Raw genomic sequence first — 20069 nt, forward strand, 5'->3', positions numbered from 1 at the left:
AAATCGCAGCCTAAAAACAATTGTACTCTGCCCTAAAAATTCATAAAACATTGATACAAACTTAAAAACAACCATAAAACATAATTACAACAGAAGAGCAACAGTAACACCTAAAAAGGACATGCCTGTAAATGCTGGATGATAAAAGGCTAAGAATCAGAAGGCTTGTCTGAGTGGAAAAAAAAAAAGTCTTCAGGCCTTGCTGGAAGATCTCCAAGGAGGGAGCAGTTCATAATTCAAGAGGGAGGGAACACACCAGGCAGCCACTGGTAGCTCCTCGTTCCCTTCCCCCAGATAAGGAAAGTAACCCTGCAATGGGGCTACTTGATTCTTCAGCAGCCTGGCATGGAACTCAGGATCTGGTGGAGCTGAGCTCCACCGTTCTGCCTTCCTCCCACCGCAATCCCTCCCTCAGCACATCTCCTCCCCGCCTCCCCCACACCCCACCTACCTCTCTGCCACCCGGTAGTTCAGGTGACCGCGAAGCAGTGGAGCACCAGCTTTCCACCTGGCACTGGGCTAGCTCCAGCACTGGGCCAGTGCTAAGGGCTCAGAAACATGCTTCATGGCATGTTTGCGATAGTGCACGCTGGCAGTGAGCCAGTGTGCCCTGTTTAGGATTGGGCTCTGAATCATGTCAACCATCATAGTTTGGAAAATACTTCCTACAACTACAGTTACTACCCCTTTACCTTGCTTCTTTTCTTTTTAAAATGTCCAGATTCCTCTAAGAGGCACTCTTTTCTAGCAAGTCCACCAGATTCGGTAACTAGTGCAAAAGAGAGCAACCAAAATGATTACTGGGCTGGGGCACCTTCCCTTTGAGGAAAGGCTACAGCGTTTGGGCCTCTTCTGTCTAGAAAAGAGGCACCTGAGGGGGGGGGGGACATGATTGAGACATACGAAATCATGCAGGGGATGGACAGAGTGGATAGAGAGATGCTTTTTCCCTCTTACATAACACCAGAACCAGGGGACATCCACTAACATTGAGTGTTGGGAGAGTTAGGACAGAGAGAAGAAAATATTTCTTTACCCAGTGTGTAATCAGTTTGTGGAACTCTTTGCCGCAGGAAGTAGTGATGGCATCTTGCCTGGATGCCTTTAAGAGGGGATTGGACAAATTTCTGGAGGAAAAGTTCATTACAGGTTACAAGTCATAGTAGGTATGTGCAAGCTATTGGTTTTAGAGGCAGGCTGCCTCTGATTGCCAGATGCAAGGGAGAGCACCGGATGCAGTTTGTCTGTTGTCTTGTATGCTCCCTGGGGCATTTGGCAGGCCACTGTGAGACACACGAAGTTGGACTAGATGGGCCTTTGGCCTGATCCAGCAGGGCTCTTCTTTTGTTCTTATTTAGTTTGGTTGACAAGCTTGCTGCTGATAAAGTGGAGTAAAGATAATGTGTCACAACCACAACAAAAATGGGTGGTTCAACTTTTTCTCTTGCTGCCTCAGACATTTTCCACCTTTGACACCAAATCCATTTCCATTCAAACTGAAAGAAAAAGGAAAGAAAATTCAGAGATGAAAGTGAATTCTTGGAGCTGAACATGCCGTGTTTATGAGTGGGCCGCCATTGTGGCCTCAGCCCTCCTATCCTTTCTGTGAGGAAGAAGCACAGATGGGAAGGGTCCAAATTTATGAGGATACTTTCAAGATAATGAAGTAGTAAATAAAAGTAGAATGTCCTAACAAGGAAATGGAAACACTCCATTTGACTGACTTCATTACAAGTCTAAAGAGTTTTTAATAAGCTAACATACGGCTGTTTCAAACATAATAACATTCAAATATAATGAAGCAGTTTCATGTAAGAGTGCAACCTGTGTACAGATCATCACATGACAGAAATTAACTCATGAGTCTCTGTCACAGGAAAATGTTTACAATACTTACTTGTTCACACTGTAGGCAATAAATCAAAGATGTCCACCTACCCACTCACTCAACTCCCTTGGTTTCAGGAGCTATTACAGCAGAGCAATATGTGGGCACAATCCTTTCCAGCACTGACATAAGGGCAGTGCAGCTCTGAGGTAAGGGAACAAACATTCCCTTAATTTGAGGAGGCCTCCATGAGTGACACCCAACTACAGGATGCAACATACATCCCATTGGCACCACTATGCCAGTGCTGGAAAGTACTGACATAAAGGGTTAGGATTGCACCCTATCTCACTCTTTCCTTCAAGGTAAGGTAACTTCTGTCTCCCACCCTTCCCAACACTCACTGTAATATAGTCAGACTTGTGCAGGTATTCATGAGACGAACGATGAAGGGCAGAGATGCTGTTGTGAAGGAGTTGTCTCGAAGGTTAAGACTGTACAGCATGTGGCTGGTGCTCAGAGTTGCATAAAGTTCTTGGGCACAGGCATCTGTGAGGTAGTTTTCACCAAGACTGTCAATGGCAAAGCAGAGAAGCAGATACAGCCAGATCACTTATGAAAGTCTAAGTACGATTATTCTTTCTTCAGTGCTGCGATGCAAATTGATATAGTTGAAACCAGTTTCTCTACTCTAGAATCTACTCCTACCTAGCCTAACCAATTGCATCCAAACCACCCTTGATTACTTGAGAGGCAAGATGAATATCATTGGTCTGTTGTGTAGCCCTCTGAGCCATCTAACACTGATGATGTAGACAGATGCCCAAAATGTTACCAAGGACACAAACCAACACTGAGCATTGGCTGTCTCATCCATACCAATTGATGAATGACATCTGTCATTGCAAAGCCAAACAGTTACTGAAATTTACTTGTCGTGGATTATCCCAGAATCTGGCAAATCTCATCTCAATAATTTCTTTCACAGGCTAGGACTAAGGAATATTGTAGTGGATAAAAATGTAGGGAACACTGTTCTCTGAATCCTTGGGAGAAAAAAAAAAAAAGCAAGGTCCCAGTATAGCAAAGTTGCACATTCCACTGACAGACTGGCATGATCCTAGCTCTAAGCAGTTCATCAAAGGCCTGTGCCAACAGAGATCTAGAAGTGCCTCAAGTCCCCAAAGCATGAAGAGTCCATGGAGCCCTCTGAGTAAGAGGAAACAACTGTGGACATGGAACAAGTGAGTGATTCCAACTAGCTGAGAAGTGTCAGTGAGATGACAGTACAAGAGCCCCCCTATTTTTGCTGCCTAGTTCTGCATATCCTGTTCCCTAAACAACCTACCACCTGCTCTCACCAGTTACTTGTTGCTGTTAACTGCTGCTTTTCATTTGTTTTTCCTCTTTCTGCATGCCAGAGCCCCAGGGTTGTTTACTTATTTCAAAGATTTATATGCTGCCTTTCCCCTTTCAGACTAATGACCCAATCCTATTCTGGCATTACAACATTGGAATGCTAGTTCTGGTGGTGTAAGACCCTTTACAGCTGTCACAAAATGTGACAAGTCATTTGGTGCGGCTTGGCTGCCACTGCAAGTAGCAAACACCTCGGCCTGCATACCAGCGCACCAGGGATGCAAACTGGCACTGGTATAGCAGGGGATGGGAGGGAAGTGGGGGCTGGAATAGGGCAGGGAGGGGGAGGAATGGGGTGGGGCAGGGGCTCTGAAAGGAATTTTATCCGGGGATACAAAGTTTCTTTTGGGCCCCTTCCCCAAGGGGGAGGGGGGCAATGGGGGCAGATAGAACAGGGGCCAAAATAAGGTAGGGGAGGGTGCTAACAGCCAGAATAATCTTTGGAGTCCCAGTGTACCAGGCTTTACAATGTATTAAGTATTAATGTATTAATCTCAATAAAGTATTAAGGAAAACCAAGCACACACCCAAGTCTTTCTGAAATCTTTGAAATCCATTGCAGAAAATTAGCATCATTGTATTTAGGTTCACACTAAGAACGAAAGTGTCCTGTGTGCACCAAAATGAACTTCTGCAGCAGCTATGGCCCCACAGCTGGGTCCTTGAGCTCCTCTACACTTCATCATGGTAAGCGGATCCACAAGTCAAAGAACTACTGTGGCAGGTCAGTTTCCTCCCAGATGAGACACTGTAAAGGAATGTATGGATTCCTGGGCCTGGTGTGTTTGGCTTGTGGCAGTAGTCCCCGCCATGTCCCCATGGTAACGCCCCCACCATCCCACGTGGACAGTGAGTCTGGGTGGGACTGGAAAATGGAAGATCCCAGGAAATTTCTGGGCCCCCTCCTTTGGCTCCTGGGCCCCCTTTCTGACCCTGGGCCTGGGTACAAATTACCCCCTTTACCCCCTCTCCTGGGCCCTGGGGTGGGGTGGATAAGAGGCAGTGTCACACATCAATATCTTATCCCCCTTCCTCGTCCCAATCCACCAACCTGGGTCCACACAGAGTTTCTCCAGCAATATAGCTGGTACAGGTCTGAATAGATCTAGAAGGCTAGTGCAGGTTTACCCTGAGGAGGCCTCCAGAGGCCAAAACTCCCCTGCTGGACATAGTGTGTGCCACACTGGGACAGCTGCATCACTGCGTGGGGAGTTGTGTAGTACAGTATTGAGTTGGCTGCCTGATGACCACAGTAGCTCACAACCAATAAAATATAGTACTGTGCATAAAATTTAAGAAAGAGATATAAAAAAACATTAACATGTAACCTATAGAAAAGAGAGTAGAATAAAAACAAGGAAACAGCTTTTGGGAGGGGGAACCAATAAAGGGAGAAAGCTAACAAACAAATAGGACTTAGTCACTGTTGGAAGGTCACTAGGTAGGAGGTAGTTTTTCACTCTATTGGAAGTTCCAAAGTTGTGGTGATGCTACAGAGAAGGGCCTACCCTTGTTGCTAACAACCTAGCCTCAATTAGTAGCAGCACTCAAGAAGGTTTCCCTAAGGTGACCTCAGGGAAGGAGGCAGTGCTTCAAGTACCCTAGTCCAAAGCTGTGAGGAGCTTTGACATTCAAAACCCAGCATCCTTATTTGTACTCAGAAACAGGTTGCAGCTGCAATGGCTCAACAGAGTCAAACTGGTGCACTCCCGTGCTCACAGGTTCCCAGTGTCTCACTGTCCATGAGCCCATTGGAACAGGCCACACACTCAATGATCTTAACATGAAGATGGCAGACTGCACATCTACTCAACATTTTGTACGTATTTCCAGTCCCATATTACTCACTTCAGAGTAGTCACATGACAGTCCAATTCCTTCAGAACGGCACAAAGAACAGCCACTCCTGAGTCCCCAAGTTTGTTACTTCCGAACCTGCAGAAGGAAAAGACAGGTTCTGAACTGATTTATTCAAAATATGGAAAGACTATAAGAACGTTGCTTTGATCTCAATGGCAGAGAGCAAGCTGTGCAATGAAGTAACAGTAATGGCTCATTGGAGAATCTGAGAACCTCAGCATCACTTTCTAAAATATGACATTTCTATTAATACAAACAGAAAAAAGCTTTGAAATGTGGTTGCTGATTGTTTGGTTTCAGGCCCAAGGTGTTGGTATTAACCTTTAAAGCCCTAAACAATATGAGCTCAGATCCTATGAGAACTTTGCCCATGTGACTCTGTCCAGGTGTTGAGATCAGTCTCACGAATGCTACTCTCTAGCCTGCTACTCCAATAGAGGCCCATGCCTTGCACTGCCTGCATTCCCACTACCAAAAACTGCCCCTGCAAATGCATGTGTGCACACAACCCGGGGGGGGGGGGGAGGTAGAGGGCAGACAAGCAGGCAAGCAGGTGTGTGAATAGGTGGGTGGGTGGGAGCTGCAGCACTCTTTATTTATCATTATAGAGTTCAAAGAGCTTAGCACTGTGTTCTTTTCAGCCCTTGCTTCCTGTGACTGCTTCCTGCTTCCATTTTGCAGTCAGCCAAGAGCCAAGAACTGTGACAGGAAGGCTGCAGTCACAAGCAGATAAATAATTTGCGTGATGGAGGGGCACAACGGAGGGATTTTTGAACTGTGGACACTGGATCTGTGGACACGAAGGGAGATGCCTCGACATACGGTCTCTTCGAAAACTGTAACAAGCACATGGGAACCGAGACTGACTGAGGGAACAGCAGATTCATTCTCCTATCTCATGCTCACTCTGGGACTCATACTCCGTGAGTGAATGGCAGGTGGAATCGCTCACATCATTTAAACTGTTGTTTTTCTTTGTTTGTTGTTTTCCAAGTGAGAATAGTTGAATTTGAAAATGTAAAGTGAATGTAAGATGTGGGCCAATTGTAATCTGGATGTGGAGAGGGTCAGCCTATTGGCTTCTCCCAGCAGCAGTGTCCTCACAAGGGGAGTGTGGGGGGTGCGGACCACATTGGGTGATGCACACGCGGGAGGTGACACCATTACTGGCCAAAACGTTTAAGATCTTGGTATTTTTAAATACCATCGTGCTATATATCTAGTTTGATATGTAATTTCATGCAAAATGCAATGAAACAAACCACGTTGGAATATGTCTATTCTATCAAAGTTATAGCCAAAAAATGAGTGGAGTGGGGCAATGGTGCATCACCATGCCCACTGCCCAGGGCATTACCCCACCCACTGCATGGGAGGAAGTCCATCACATGCTGGCCTCCTGCACTGGGAGATACAAATACTAGCGACACAACTGCCCAGCAGCAAGCAGTATAGAACAAGGGAATACGGTAGTTTTAGAGTAATATATCAGGTTGTGGCACAGCACATGACTTTCAGGAATAGGAAGATTCTGGCCTATAGCATGTATCCTCTTCTGACAAGTAACCTTGTCAGGAATCTGGAATAAGAACTAAGGCAGTGGTTCTCAGACTCACAGGGAGCTTGAGAACCACTGTAAGTGCCTACGGGGGAGCAGGGAAGGCAGTGATGCGATCCCCAGGATTGCATCACTAAGGGGGGCACAGGGGCTGGCATGCACTTACCGGTCCCTGCAGCAGCCTCCCGGGTGTGCAGGGAGCCCTGCATGACCCTCTGCAGGGCTCCCCAACCTTCAGAAAAAGAAAGTGGAGCGATCATGCTCCGCTCCAGTTTGCAATCACAAACAGGAAGTGGGGCGTAATTGCTCCGCTTTCACTTTCTACAGCATGGGGAACCCTGTGGAAGGTTGGACAGGGCTCCCCGCACTCCCGGGAGGCTGCTGCAGGGACTGGTAAGTATATGCTAGTTCCTGCACCCCCCTTAGTGACGCAATCCTGGGGTTTGCGTTGTGGCCTTCCTCTCGTCCCCGCCCCTTAAGGGGGTAAAGTCCAGGGCCCTCAGGCTGGGGCATCGCGACGCTCCAGTTTGGGAAGCTCTGGATTACAGAATCAATCCTTAGGACTAAGGAATCAACAGATAAACTCTGCAGTGCTTGTCAGTATTTTCTCTTGCTGGAAAACAGGATGAAGTTACTTACTCTAAAATTGCACAGTTTTTTATTCCTGGAGCCAGAGCCTTGATGTGATGAGACTTCAACCTGCAATAGGTTAGATCAATGGAGTGATCCTGGACTGTACTGTGCTCCAAGCAAAATGCCAGAACCCTGCAGTCCAGCACTGAGATTGTCTTAAAAGAAAGGTCAATAGTGTGGAAACGATGCATCACTCGCTTTGCAAAGTCTACTTCTTGGCTTTCAAACAGACAATGCAAAAAATTCAGCAGGGAATAGCTTGTTCGAGGGGGATCCTCAGCTGCTACTTCTTCTGCTTTCTGAAGTAAGAGAGGCTTCACAAGGTCAGATGTCTTGCACTGCAGGATTTGCTCGAGGAAGACTCGCACCTTTTCACTGCTCAGGCCAAATATAAAACGTACAGTTAATTCTAAATGTTCATTGCCTGGCTTCTCACAGGCAGCTAAGAGTCTTTTCAGGTCCTGAACATAATCATGTGGGACCCCTTTTGGTTCTTCTTGCAGAATATACAACATGGCAGCAAAAAACTCCTGAAAACAGAGATGGAGAAAACTGTAGAGGCTGTGGCGGACAGGGCCCTTCCGGAATGTTCTTCTCTCCAGAAATAAGTCTGTAAGATCAGATCCGTCTAAATGATGCTCTTTGAGATCCTCCTCCTCAAAGAGAATTTTCTGTTCCAGAATACCAGTTTGTGCCAAGGAACAGAGTTTTCTAACCTCATCCAGAGGAAACTTCACTTTACCGGAAACATTCTTGAGGAGACTGTGAGTAAACTGCACAAAAACCTTTGTTGTGGTGTCCAAGGTGTCTGCTATCTCATTTTCAGTTTCCAGTTCTTCTTTAATGACAGAACAGATGATCCAGCACACCATGGGAATAAAGCAAATGGTGGAGACTGCCACAGTATTTTCAATGAATCTCAGTGCTAGATTTGCTTTCCGGTCATCTGCAAAGAATTTAAAAAAATATTGACGGCGACCTTTTTCGGAGAATCCAAGGATCTCAGTGAATCTGGGAAACTTCAAGAATTCCTGAAGCTTCTGTGCAGCACCAGGTCTTGTGGTAATCAACAGGTAGCACTTTGGCAAGAGCTTCTTCCTCAGCAGGCTGCTCAGAATACTTTCCAGGGTCACTTTTGAATAAGCGTCGTCACAGAGCTGGTTTTTTTCAGGCTCTAATGAGAAACGAAGTTCATCAAAGCCATCAATGATGAAGAGCAACTTTTCAGGGTGGGCTAAGATCTCACCCACTGGGGCACAGATGTCCTGACACTGTTCTAGAATAAGGTTAGCTAGACTGTTCACTTCTTCAGTAAAACTCAGTTCTCTGCAGCGAATGCAGAACACATAGTCAAATGATTCCTGATAGAGCTCCCCAGCAGCCCAGCCCAGCATGATCTTTTGCACAGTCGTTGTTTTACCAATCCCTGCAGGCCCCTGCAACACCACTGTTCTTGGAGTTTCTCCTGATTGATCAGGTTCAAAAAGGCATTCAATGTCAACTGATGAATAATCGGAAGTGTTCTTTTCAAGAATCTCCATGTGCCTCCTGCCAGTAGCAGCCAGTTCATGCTCCCTCTGCTTTTGAGGCCGATGCTCCCTGATAATCAGCAACTCTGTATAGCGCGTGTTCAAAGGGGTTCTCTCACCCAACAGACTATTTTGGTCCTCTATCAATTGGTACTCTTCCATCACAGTCTCGGCATACTTCTTTTTGTAACCTAGCATGATACCATAAGACAAAGGGCAGGTTGAGGCATGATAACTGAATGATGGTTTAGCACTTCTAGCACGAGCCTTGAGCTTGTGCGGGGTGGGGGTGGCAGGGTGACTTGCAGATTTCATTCATGGTTTAGAACAAACTGCAAATTTGTCATGGCATCTGAACCTGGCACATCCCAGTCACAAGCCATAGTTTGTGAACAAGCCAGCATCTGATCCCAATGTGATACCCCGGTTTGTTCACAAACTGTCAGGCTTAGATGAACTGATATATCATGGCACATCCTAAACCACAAATAGAAGATTCAAATTTCTTTCCCTTGTCTGGAAAAGGTGTGCATATAGGGGTGCAAGAGTCACAGGTTCATACTAGTAACACTAAAGAATGGTTCTGTCATGGTTTAGTGTTACGCCTATACGGAGGACCCGTCCATTCATGAGTCTGAATGAGGCAGTCACCGCAGGCAGCAGATTGGTGGGGGGTGCTAATCTCTGTCTCCCTGGTCACCTTCATTGTTCCTTCTCCTTCTCACACTCTCTGGATTGGAAAAGAGGCAGATGAAGCAGAAGAGGAAGTATAGAGGAGAGCCCAATGCCCAGGGGTGTCCAAAGTTTTTGGGAAGTGGGCCACATCAGCTCTCTGACACTGTGTCGGGGGGGGGGGGGCTGGGAAAAAAGAATTAATTTACATTTAACATTTGAATAAATTTACATAAGATTACATAAATGAATATATTAAAGATGAACTTAAATGAATGAATGAAGGTCTTGCGATAGCTCGAGGCCTAAAAAAGGCCTTGCACAAAGCAAGGCTGGCCTTTCCTTTGCTGTCACTGCTGAATCACAGACGTGAAACAGCAAACAGTGGAGGTAGCCCTCATCCCACAGCTCACGTGAGAGGTCAAACAGTCGCCCTCACACTGAGATCAGTTGCGTCAGGCCAGAGTGGGCTCCAACAAATCTCAGGAGGGCCAGAGGCTCATTGGAGACTGGGGGCTCCCTGAGGGCTGCATTGAGAGGCCTCAATGGCTGCAAGTGGCCCCAGGGCCGGGGTTTGGGCACCCCTGCTCTAGCCCACCATCATTCTCTTCCCCACACTTCCTCTTCCGCTTTGTCTCCCTCTTCCTTTTCCAAGTCAGGAAGCAGGACGAATGGAGGCTGGTACATGACCAGATAAGGAGATAAGACCTCTACTTTAAAAAGCCCTTGCTGGATTCAGCCAATCCAGGAAATTACCATTCAGTTTCCAATCTACTTTTAGGGAATAAGATACTTGTGGGTACTCAATTCCAGGTTTCTCTTAATGGCACTGATAATCTTTATTTTGAATTTATCAGTCTGGGTTCAGACCAGGGATTGGGACCAAAACTGCTTTGGCCATCCTGGGAGATGACCTATGCTGGAAAAAGGAGTGCATCCCTGTTGGTTCTCCTGGACCTCTTATCAGGGTTTGAGATCATCAGCCACAATATTTGCCCGGACTGCCTTGTTGGAATGCTCTTGGGGGATACTGTATTACAGTGGATTCTTTTCTACCTATAATATAGGTCCTGGGAGATTGTCAAGTTGATCATTTAGATTTGTATGAGAGAAGATAATTTACATCTGGTTTGCTGGGAAGCAACACCCAGAGGTTTAAGTAATTTACCTCTTTGAACTGCTGTTGCTTTGAAGCAAGGCTCTTTGGGGAAAGTATGACTTGTGAAGTTTATTTTATATTTTTATAGCGTTCTGGTCTGGAATCCATTTTGAAATGTCTGATCCTTGTGGGCAAAAAGGGTCTGCCCAGAGACAGGTAAAAGTCTGCCCAGAGACAGCCTTATCAGCACTCCTTGCCCTTACTTTTTTTTTGTTGGCACCAAGAAGAAGGGGAATAAACGACAGATAGATAATGAGTTGAAGAAATATTGCTGTGCCATTTTCAAGGACAAAGGTGTGGAATTCAGGGTAATAAATTAGATCACCTTAACTGGACACCTGGGCCAGGGAAGGATGACTAAAAATAAAAAGAGGTCTTGCTGACTAGTGTGACTCAGCAGAATTTATTAAATCACCCCAAAATATCATTGGCTGCATCTGGTATAAAAACCCCTAGGAAAATTGGCAAAGAGCCCTTCCACTGGCCAAGACTGGGATGCTGTCTATCTGCTTATGATAGTCTGCCTTTCTCTGCAACTGCTTAGGGGAAATGCTTGACGTAAGTAGACTTTAGAACTAGATAGCTTTTCTCCTTTTCTGTGCTGTATTGGGGTATTGTCTTAACCAAAACTCTAACTGGGTACAATACTTGTATCCTTTTCTTTAAATAAACCTCCAGCTTTGTGGAAGAGTGCTGTTTGAAAGTGGGGACAACACAGTTCAACCTAAATTCAGTCCTGAGGCTAATCTTGGTTATTCTACCTGTTGGGAAGTGCTGAGGAAGAGAAGGGGGGCATGAAAATTGCCTAAACTCCCCGAATCCTCTCCGTTGCTGGTGAAGAGCCTGTAGGGACCTCTTTTGCTCTCTCATTTGGGATCCCGGCTTGTTGTTTTGAGGGAGTGGTAGTAGTTGTTAAGTGTTGAGGTTAATCCCCTTTTGAACGGGCTATTAGAAACACTTCTCCACCATGCTGTGGACCTTTGAGCCAAGCAGGAAGCACAGGGCTTGAGGGAATTTGGCTGGCTCAGGTACATGCAGGTGTTTGTGTGTGCAACACCCCTTAACTTCTTTACAGAGACTGCCTTAGCTTTTGGGGTCCTGTAGTGTTCCTTCTTGTCTCCTGTGCTTTCCAACATCTACATGAAACTACTCAGAAAGGTTGTCCGGAGGTTGGGGTTGAAGTGTCATCAACATGTAGGTTGCATGTAACTCAGTCTCTCTTTTTCATCAGATGTTGGGGAAGCAGTGGGGGACCTGAAACAATGCCTGGGCACAGCAATCGACTGAATGCAGACAAACAAGCTTCAGACAGAAGTGCTGCAGGTCAGTAGGGGAGTTGGCATGAAGTTGGTGGTACAGCCTTAATTGGATGCAGTAGCACTCCCCCCCCCATCAGATTTGCAACTTGGGGGTGTTCCTGGATCTGCCTTTGCTCCTGGATTGCCAGGTAGCAAATGTGGCAAGGAGTGCTTTGGCTGCTGTGCCCACTGTGTCTCTCTGTAGTGAAAGCAGAGCTGGCCAGTTAAACATGCCTAATCACACTGAAATCAGACTACTGTAATGTGCTGTACATGGAGTTCACTTGAACAGCACCCAGATGCTTCAGCTGGTCCAGACTTGAGAGCATGGATTGCGGTTGGGGCCCAAACTTGGCAGCGTGTGACTCCCATTCTGCACCATCCATACTGGCTACCAGTTCATTTCCAGGCTCAGCTCAAGGTGTTCATTTTGACATTTAAAGCCCTCAACAGCTTGGACCAGGTCATCTGAAAGACCATCTCCTCCCCTCCCAATCTGCTTGTCCCCTTCATTTTTCATCTGAGGCTCTGCTCTGCCTTCCCTGGCCATTAGTTATTTAACTATGGGGCAGGGTCTTTTAGCTGCAGCCCCCAAGTTGTGGAACTTGCTGCTTTAGGAAGCTCTTTGACTCCCCTTATTATTGGTGCTTCAGCAACAGGCAAAAATATTTTTGGCTAACGAGGCACCTCAGTTATATTGATTGCACCCCTACTGTGTTGGTTTATGTTTCCTTGCTGCTCACTGTCCTGTTTTAATTATTGTGCTGTAATTGTTTGAATTGTTAATTACCTGTTGATACGTATGTATGGAGATATAAAAGTGCTTTTATTTTGCTGTTGTAGTATTTATTTTGTTGTTTGTCTGGGAACTGAAAAAGGGGGGATGGATAAGTTTTCCATTTTATAAATAAATTTTCCTTTGCATGCCTTGTCCTGTTCTCTATCACCTCCTTCATCTTTTGGACTGCTACAGCCCAGTCATTCTAAATTAGACAGTGACTTAATATTTATTTAACCCCATGCCCATATATATGTAATGTCAGTACTGTTCACAACTATACTTCTCATCCTGCTGCTTTCCTATGGGGCTTTTCTCACTTTTCAATCACGTTCTGCAAATGACTAAGCTCCTAAACTCTAGCCAACTCTCTTCACTTCTTGCCAAAGATTACGCCAATCAACAATTAGGTGTATACATACCTTGAATTTGCTTCCCAGCCACTAAAAAAGAAATGAAACAATCTGTTAGGCTCTCTTGAACTGTGAAAGCTATTGTTTATCACTCTAGTGACCCTGTTATGTATGCCATAAAATAATAACAGAAAAGGTTTTACATCAAGTCTAACTTAGAATCAAAGTGCATTCTAGTCATCTGAATTATCAGGCAGGTGAGGTTCAATGTACCTGATTTGTTGTGGCCTCTTAAACTAGTTTTACTGGAAGGTAAAGAGAGGCCAATTGAGTAGTTAAATGCTGCCCAAGCACTGGAATGAGTGCAGGAATGAGTGGGCTCAGTTTTTTTTTCCCCCTTTCCATCTTAGCTGCAATGAGCCAGCAGCATTTTAATGTCTGGAGAAGGAGAGATATGGCAACTACATATGCAGTCACCCAAATCCTGTCCAGTAAAAAGGTGGAACTTAGCAGCACGCACATAGAACTAGAGGCATAGAGAGAGAGAGAGAGAGAGAGAGAGAGAGAGAGAGGGTGCAGCAGAAAGGGAGCTGGGGAGAAAGGTAGTGGTAGGAGAAGCACAAGTAAAGAAGAGGTGTCAAGTAGTGGAATGAGCAGAGCTGGATAGATGATCATCCCCTCAATAATTACTAGCAAGACTAATACTGACAATTCTATAGCTATCAATCACAACAATATATGCTTACATCCATACCATTGATGAGTTTAGAAGCATTGTACTTGAGACCGATGTCCTCAAAGATAGCCACCACCAGAGCTGCAGCCTTGTCCTCATAAAACTCTACCAGGAGTTCTGCCAGATTCAACCGTTTTGCCTTCTCCAACCGTCCAAGAGGGATACTCCTTAACCCAGGAGTTGCAGCGGTACGTAATTTGAACTTAAATTTTTCAAATGCCTCTTGACCAAGGTCTTCCAAGGCAGCTAGCAGGAGATCCTGCATCATTACTCCTCCTGACTCCATTGGAGACTCTCATCAGGTTGCAGCCAATGTTCTGAATATCTAAACAAAAACCATACCCTATTGTCAGGTGCTGGGTGTGCATGTGTCTCAAATCAGGTGTCCCTGCAGTCACCTTATCTCCTGCGCTACCAAGGCCAGTTCAAGACCTGACATCTGTGGCGACATGCCAAATGCTGCTCCCCTTACCAATGAGGTGCCAGTTTCTGCTCCTCCCACTCTCCTATGGCTTAACTCAGCACTCTCCTCCCTATTTTCCCTTCCTCCCTGTCCCCTCCTTTGTAAGGGCTGAAGGAATGGAAGGAGGAGGAGGAAAACTGGTAGACAGAGATGGGCACCCATTGATTGCACCTATCAGGCAATCAATTTATTGCATGAGGTCAGCTGCTTCAGTTGACCTAAGGATAGGTTGGCCCAGTGCCCTGCCCCTTCAAAAAGCCTGTCTTTTCAGCTAATTCTCCTCAAGAAAGAGTAGGGGCACTGCCAGGCTGGAGTCTAGGTATGGTTAGCTGTCACCCCATGCCTTAAATTATACTGGTTTCTCAGCCACCCCACCAGCTGGAGCAACTCACCTCAACAGCCAAGCAAGTAAACCTCCCCTTGGTCTGTTGGTTGTGAAAATTCCCTGGGATGGTCCTAGCCATAGCCAAGGAGTGATACCTGCTCAATATGCAGCATCTCATGGGCAATAAAGTACTTTAACTCCCAAATATTAGTGCTGAGAGGAGCAATTTCAGCATGGGGAAGGGTAAGCTGAGAAGGGTGCTAAATCAAAAACATCCATCACAATCCTATAGCTTATCCTCTTCTTTATGGAGATGTGAACAAACAGGCAGCATGAATGAGAAGGGAAAGAGGCTAGGGAACAAGAACAGGCAGCTATCATAACCCAGGAGATTCAGGCCAGCAGGTGTGATCTGGTGGTTGAGCAGGAATGGTTCTGATTAAATTTTGGATGGGAGACTGAAAGCTGATAAAGCTGTCATGAGACTACTGTTTCCTGCTCCTGCTGGAAGCTTGGAAGGCATACCCAGATGCCAGATGTGAAGACCACGGCATGAAGGAATCCACCTGGAAGAGAAGGGTTCTACCAGCTGCCCGTAGAATAAACTCCTTTGTACTCTACTATGGAGCTTTGTAAGTCACCTTGGGCGTTTGCTTCCGCATGGGAAAGGCAGGATATAAACCTCTCAAATAAATAAATACAATAATTATATTAATTATATTGCAGCAGGTATTTGTATTGGCAACCTTCAGTCTCGAAAGACTATGGTATCGCGCTCTGAAAGGTGGTTCTGGCACAGCGTCTAGTGTGGCTGAAAAGGCCAATCCGGGAGTGACAATCCCTTTCACACCGGGAGCAAGTGTAGTCTGTCCCTGGTCTGTCTCCCTGGCTATGGGCCTTCCTTCTTTGCCTCTTAGCCTCAGACTGTTGGCAAAGTGTCTCTTCAAACTGGGAAAGGCCATGCTGCACAGCCTGCCTCCAAGCGGGCCGCTCAGAGGCCAGGGTTTCCCACTTGTTGAGGTCCATCCCTAAGGCCTTCAGATCCCTCTTGCAGATGTCCTTGTATCGCAGCTGTGGTCTACCTGTAGGGCACTTTCCTTGCACGAGTTCTCCATAGAGGAGATCCTTTGGGATCCGGCCATCATCCATTCTCACGACATGACCAAGCCAACGCAGGCATCTCTGTTTCAGCAGTGAATACATGCTAGGGATTCCAGCACGTTCCAGGACTGTGTTGTTTGGAACTTTGTCCTGCCAGGTGATGCCGAGGATGCGTCGGAGGCAGCGCATGTGGAAAGCGCTCAGTTTCCTCTCCTGTTGTGAGCGAAGAGTCCATGACTCGCTGCAGTACAGAAGTGTACTCAGGACGCAAGCTCTGTAGACCTGGATCTTGGTATGTTATGGAGATTTGAGAGTAAACACTAGAGACAGGAGTAACCAAAGCCACCTTTTGCTAAAGAACTGGGGGAAGCTCACATGTGAGGAGCTTAATCTCTACAGCCCATCTACCCCTCTGACCTCTACTGGCAGGGAAGCAGAGGTCATATTAAATTTCAAAAACTGGGAAGATGTGGGAGCAGTGCAGTCTGAACAAGGGACATTAATTATAACCTGTGGAAGCATGAATTAAAAGACATCTCCAGTGTTGCCTGGCAACCCAGATACTGATGGCTTCTGTTTACAGAAGACACTTACTGTCTTACTTAAGACACTTACTGTGCACCCTGATTCATGTTTACTCAGAAGTAAGTCTCATTGTGTTCAATGGGGCTTACTCCCTTGTGAATAGGTTTAGGACTGCTGCCTAAGTATAGTTGTTGTATGATATACAGTATTTTTACAACTTGTAAAATCATGAGCCCTTACCTAGGTCTGTGTATACTGTATACAGGGTTAAAAAAAGAAGCAACACACAAATTCTGCACTAAGGTTACCCAGATACTGCCCCAGCTCACCTGTGCTAATTTGCATAATATATGCACCTGCTTATCTTGTATGATATATTTTGCTTCCATGAGCCTTAGGTCAACATACAGTAGAGCACTAACATATTGCCACTTAACACTGTGAAATCTGCTTCTGGCTTCTGGGCATTGCCTATAAACTTCCACACTTACCTTTGCGGTCACACCTGAAAGGCCTCCTGCTCCCACACACACCAAGGATCTGCCCACTCATTGACATCTTTGTCCAAAGGCATACTCGGGATGCTTCTGCCTTCCAAGGTTAGGTCACCCTTTTCTGACGTGGCCCCCAGGACACGGATCACTCTTCCTGAAGACATTCACACACAGTGCCTACTACCTTGTCCGTCAGGTGCCTGGTGCTCTTCCTCTTTCATACTTTTAATATACAATATATTTTTACGCTTGCCGCTATGTTATTAAAGGATGCTGTTTGTGAGAATTTGGTTGACTTACTTGAATTTATTGCTATAGTTTTTATTTGTGTTATTGTGGGAGTGTTTTGATGTGGAAGGGGGACCTATGGAGGAGGGCAAGGTGCTGCTGCTGGTCTCACCCCAGGAATCCACAGGCTTTGACTTTCTTTGGAGCAAGCAGCTGAGGTGCACCCAGGCGTTGCTCCTGGGCTCCAGAGGCCTGCCCTGGCCCTTGGCCCCCGCAGCAAAGCCTCCCCTGAACTCCTGCTTCAGCCACTCCAGCAAATGTCGTCCCCCCCCCCCCCCCGCAGCAGCAGCAGCCCTCCCTCCCTCTCCTGCCTCAACATGGGAAGAGGTTCTGCCAGGGGGCCTCTTCTCACCCACTGCTGCTGCTGCTAGCAGTGAGGGAGTTGCAGCTGCCTGCCATGCCCACAGCTCAGACACTCTGAAGAGCATTATGGTCCCCGAAGCGCCTGTGAAAGACCCCTCCCCGCCCCCTGCCTGCAAGAGACTCACCTTTCCTGCTGCAGCCGAGGAGGCGCCGAAGTGAAAGTGAAGGCAGCCAGGGGCAGGGTGGGGTCAGAGACAGAGGCTGGTCCTGCGCAGTGGCTGGCTCTCCATGGAGAAGGCTCTGGGGGCTGCAGAGGGGAAAGCCCTACTCTCTCCTAGGTCGAGGGAAGGGCTGAGGTGGGGCAAAGGCTTCAGGCTCCCGGAGCTCCCAGTCCCTCAGACAAAATCATGCTTGTCAGAATGCTCTGCACTAAGAAAACACGTTTGAACCCCACTCATTTGGCTGCAATCCTATACACACACTTTCCTGGGAGTAAGCCCCACTGAACACAATGGGACTTACTCCTGAGTAGGGATTGCACACTCTCAAGTCCTGTGATTTTTAACCACTATACCATGGTGCACTGGTGTGCCACAAATGGTCTGCAGGTGTGCCATGGGAGATTGGGGTAGTCATATATTAGTTGGGTCATTAGATGTGAGCGCCCCACCAACAGCATGGTGTGCCTTGCCAGTTGTCAAATTGAATGTGTGCCTTGACCATTTTAATGCCTTCTCAATGTGCCGTGAAATGAAAACGTACATTTGGGTTTTCACCCAATTCTTTCCATTTTCACAGCATCTGGGGTGGAAGAGGGCATGAGAAAGGACAGGGGAAAGGAACTGGTGTTGGGCAGCTGTTTTCCAAGCCTTCAGAAAAGACAGGCAACAGTGGTGGTACTTGAGATTTCTGCTACAAGCATGGGGACTAGAAACTTTGTCTCTCTAAAGAAGCAGAAATCTTCTGCTAGTTGCATTGTATGCCACAATATGCAGTAGGCGTTGTGCAGTTTTTAAAAATGTCTTAGCTGTTAAGTTCAAGGATGGTTGCCATGGCCTGCCAAAAACACTCTTCTCTTTGTATCATAATACCCTTTCAACCACATTGCAATTCATTCTAATTCCAATTCATCCAAAACTCTGCTTCAGTCTGTTCCCTTCATATCACCAGTTTTTAAATTATGTAGGAGCACACACAGCCCTTCCCATTTTTGCTATGAACAGCATAGGTCTAAGTTTTCCCCTGCAATCAGCTCAGTTCTCTTATGGCTGAGCAATGAGTAGAAGGGATGCTGAACTTGAGTGTGAGGCAATATCTTATGTAGGAGACTCCTAAAACAAAACCACATTTATATTTGGCCATTTGGCTTCAGTACTGTATCTTCTAGATGGAATAAATGCTGGATGAATATGTATCTCAACCTTCTCTCTCACACACTGCTCATATGGGTGTAACTTTTATTTCTTTCACACTCTTTGCTTTTTCTTACTAGCTGGGGAATTCAGATGAGATGACATACTACTGATACTGTCCAAATTTATCTGAAAAATAGGAACAAGAACAATCTGCAAAGCTGGCTGTTAACTGCGCTCGGGGTGAGAGCTCCTCTTCCTGTTATGATTTATGCTGGCAGAGGGCAAGCAATGTTAAGAGTGTAGGAAATAGCAGGAGTTATCATGGATGAGCTGAAGACTTTATACATGCTGAGCATGATGAGAAGTCTTAAATGAGTCTCTTCTGAGTTTTCCCAGACATCATGTGCAAATACTTTCCTATGTTAGAGATTCAGAAATCAGCAGGACATTCACTGTTTATAAGTTCAATGGGACATAGAGGATGCACAGCTCCCATTCTTCTGCAAGAACATCTTCACCAGCAGCTCTTGTAAGAGTTTTCTCTACTGTTTCATCTAGATCTGTGGTTCTATTGTGCAAAGTTTACTTTCACATCAAATAATGAAAGACTCCAGCAAGCAAAACTGAAGAGCACCGTCCCTATGCCCCCCCCCTTTGAAGGTACATTTCCCCTTTTTCCTGATGCACATCTGTCAGTGAAACTGAGTACGTAAAGATTAAGCTTACTTGTACGTACACAGTACAGGAAAATGTGTAACATTTCTTCACACTAAAATGGAGTACAAGTTAGTTTAACAGGAATGATCATCAGGAGCTGATTACCCTTTCCAATCTAATTTCACTGGTATGTCTTTGATGACCTACTAAATCATTTAATTAATCTTGTCCTATATAAGGTTCACATTTGTCAGCCTGAATAATCATGCAAGAAGAAAAAACGTTTTTTAAAAGTTCACTCCTGCTTACTCTGGACCTATAATTTTAGGCAAACAACTTGGAAACACTGCCCTTAATTATCCAGGTTCAGAGTGACCAGTCATCATTTGTGTAGCTTCAAGTCAAACAACTCTCAAATTTTAGGGTTCCTGATGTGAGACAGCCACTGCTTCATAATCTGCAGTATGTCTGACATCAAGAGATTAGTGTGGGGTGTTACTAAACCCCTAACAGGTGTGTGGAGAGATATGCCTTGCAAACCCATAATATTAAAGAGAAGCGTTATGTCTTCATATAAAAAACATACATCTTCTGCTCCAGTTTTTTCTAAGTATGTGTGGAAATACAGGCACTCACTAGAAGCCCATAAAAGACTAAGGGCCCAATCCTATCCAACTTTCCAGCACCAGTGCAGTCACAATGCAGCCCCAAAGTAAGGAAACAAATGTTCCAGTA

General features: G+C 45.8%; 1 protein-coding gene across 1 annotated transcript; it reads right to left on the reverse strand.

Annotated features, from left to right (window-relative positions):
- Positions 1 to 476: 476 nt before the first annotated feature.
- On the reverse strand, positions 477 to 14144 carry LOC136640745 (NACHT, LRR and PYD domains-containing protein 3-like). The gene is made up of 6 exons (XM_066616038.1): positions 13842 to 14144; positions 13157 to 13177; positions 7305 to 9018; positions 5096 to 5182; positions 2233 to 2400; positions 477 to 1496 (listed from the first exon to the last, which is right to left on the reverse strand). Exons 1-6 carry the CDS (start codon positions 14107 to 14109, stop codon positions 1406 to 1408), a joined length of 2349 nt encoding a protein of 782 aa, XP_066472135.1. The 5' UTR covers positions 14110 to 14144; the 3' UTR covers positions 477 to 1405.
- Positions 14145 to 20069: the final 5925 nt, after the last annotated feature.

Source organism: Tiliqua scincoides, chromosome 2, assembly GCF_035046505.1.
Source record: "Tiliqua scincoides isolate rTilSci1 chromosome 2, rTilSci1.hap2, whole genome shotgun sequence".
NCBI lineage: Eukaryota > Metazoa > Chordata > Lepidosauria > Squamata > Scincidae > Tiliqua > Tiliqua scincoides.